Source organism: Colobus angolensis, unplaced genomic scaffold (assembly GCF_000951035.1).
Source record: "Colobus angolensis palliatus isolate OR3802 unplaced genomic scaffold, Cang.pa_1.0 Scaffold25, whole genome shotgun sequence".
NCBI lineage: Eukaryota > Metazoa > Chordata > Mammalia > Primates > Cercopithecidae > Colobus > Colobus angolensis.
In genome coordinates, this window is record NW_012115710.1 from 3644449 (window position 1) to 3647036 (window position 2588).

The 2588-nt window shown below is 58.0% G+C and overlaps 1 protein-coding gene across 1 annotated transcript in view; it reads left to right on the forward strand.

The window, feature by feature from the left end:
* Nucleotides 1–2588, forward strand: part of KCNC3 (potassium channel, voltage gated Shaw related subfamily C, member 3) — a gene marked incomplete at its 5' end in the record, with an annotated part of 20921 nt that overhangs the window by 9271 nt on the left and 9062 nt on the right. The window contains 1 exon segment of the mRNA XM_011946506.1: nt 1595–2584. Within this exon segment, the coding sequence (XP_011801896.1) occupies nt 1595–2584 (990 nt within the window).

Below are 2588 nucleotides of genomic sequence, written 5' to 3' on the forward strand. Positions count from 1 at the left end.
CCAGGGTCCTCTCTGTGGCCCTGAAACTCGCCATCCCCTACTTCTCAGCTCTGCACCTCAGTGAAGTCAAGCCCAGAGCCCAACCCCTGTGGAGGCACTGCGGTGCTGCAGCTAGCGCCGAGCGCCCGGCTCGGAGGGGGCGGGGAGGAACCAGGCATGCGCTCTGCGGAGGCCTCTGGCCTCTTAAACCACTGCAGAGAAGCGAAGGTGGGGGTGAGGGGAGTGCAGAGAGGATCTGCGCCGGCCCCCAGCCCACCCCAACGTCCAGGGTCCTCTCTGTGGCCCTGAAACTCGCCATCCCCTACTTCTCAGCTCTGCACCTCAGTGAAGTCAAGCCCAGAGCCCAACCCCTGTGGAGGAAGTGGGGTGCACAGAGGGAGAGTGCTGGCCCTTGGCCCACCCCAAAGTCCAGGGTCCTCTCTGTGGTCCGGCAGTGGCCTCCCCGTGCTCTGTGCCCCTGATTAGAAGCAAAACTCCCCATGCCCTCCCTCCTCCGCTACCCACAGGATTAAAACCCTCTCTTTACTATAACACCTGTCTTCCTTCCCTCTCCAATGCACTCCTCTCCCCTCCCACCCCTCTGCGTATCTAATAAAGTCCATGACATCTCTAGGGGCCTGGCCCATTACTTTCCTTCTCCGAGACCCTGACCCCACTCCCTCCTCTTTAGGCCTTCATCAAAACCCACATCACTATGTGGCAGGACTCTGGTTATCCCCCATCTTGAAATGGCTCAGGACCCTTCATCCCTCATTCTTTGCCCCTTTGGCAAATGCCCTAACTTCTCTTTGGCCTTGGCTCTGCCTTCTCCCACAATGTCCAGGCCAATGACTCTCCCTTCCTCTGCAGGGCCCTAAACCCTGCCTGACTCTCCTTTTTTATCTCTTCTTCCATTTTTGCAGGCTTAACCCTTCAACCCCTTCTCCCTTAAGGGCCCTGACCCCCAGCTCCCCTCTGTGACACCACCCCTGCCCTGTCCTCTCTGGGTGAGGCCTTGACCTTGCCCCCCAACTAACTGCTGCCTGCATACCCTAACAACAGTTCAGGTCGTCTTACTGTGTTCCAGGCACTGCCCCAAGCACTGTGTTTGGAGCCAAGTCCTTCGTACACTTATCTAATTTAATCCTCGCAACAATCCCACTACAAACTTCTGGTTCAGAAAGCTCAATCTCCATGCCCAGTTTTGACAGGTTAAAAGCCAGATTCATACCCAGGCTCTCTGACTCTTAAGTACCTCATGATTCTGCGTCCCTGCCCACCTTTTCCCCTTCCCCTCTGCCCAGCTCCAAGTTGAGCCCTAAAGCCTCCGAGACACACAGGATGTGTGATCTTAGGCCCTGTGGCTTCCGTCCTACAGCAGAATCCATGGACCCTGCTGGGGAGCCTTGAAATAGGACACAGGGAACAGGAGGGTGGGGGGAGGTGGTCTGGGAAACAGCAAGGGGCCAGAAATGTTTCCAAGGAAAGAAGCTGCCCATCTGCTGCGTCTGCTGGGGCCAGCTCTTCTCCAACTGCCTCTGTTCCTTTCTCTCCCCTTTTACTAGCTTTAGAGGGGAGAATGGGATTCTGGAAGTGATGGAGCCACAGGGCTGAGACACCCGGATTTTGCCCAGAGTTTGGGCCCAGGAGGCTGGGGAAGGGGTCACTGGAAGGGTCTTCTGGATGTTATGGCCAACCCGATGCCTAGGTCACCTCTTCCTCTCTCTCCCTCCCTGCCCTGCAGTATGTGGCCTTCGCCTCCCTCTTCTTCATCCTCATCTCCATCACCACCTTCTGCCTGGAAACCCATGAGGGCTTCATCCATATCAGCAACAAGACGGTGACCCAGGCCTCCCCGATCCCCGGGGCGCCTCCGGAGAACATCACCAACGTGGAGGTGGAGACGGAGCCCTTCCTGACCTACGTGGAGGGGGTGTGCGTGGTCTGGTTCACCTTCGAGTTCCTCATGCGCATCACCTTCTGCCCAGACAAAGTGGAGTTTCTTAAAAGCAGCCTCAACATCATTGACTGTGTGGCCATCCTGCCCTTCTATCTCGAGGTGGGCCTCTCGGGCCTCAGCTCCAAGGCCGCCAAAGACGTGCTGGGCTTCCTGCGGGTGGTCCGCTTCGTCCGCATCCTGCGCATCTTCAAGCTGACCCGGCACTTCGTGGGGCTGCGCGTGCTGGGACACACGCTCCGCGCCAGCACCAATGAGTTCCTGCTGCTCATCATCTTCCTGGCCCTGGGGGTGCTCATCTTCGCCACCATGATTTACTACGCCGAGCGCATCGGCGCCGACCCCGATGACATCCTGGGCTCCAACCACACCTACTTCAAGAACATCCCCATTGGCTTCTGGTGGGCCGTGGTCACCATGACGACCCTGGGCTATGGAGACATGTACCCCAAGACATGGTCGGGGATGCTGGTTGGGGCGCTGTGTGCCCTGGCGGGGGTGCTGACCATCGCCATGCCCGTGCCCGTCATTGTCAACAACTTTGGCATGTACTATTCGCTGGCCATGGCCAAGCAGAAGCTGCCCAAGAAAAAGAACAAACACATCCCCCGGCCCCCGCAACCAGGCTCACCCAACTACTGCAAGCCTGACC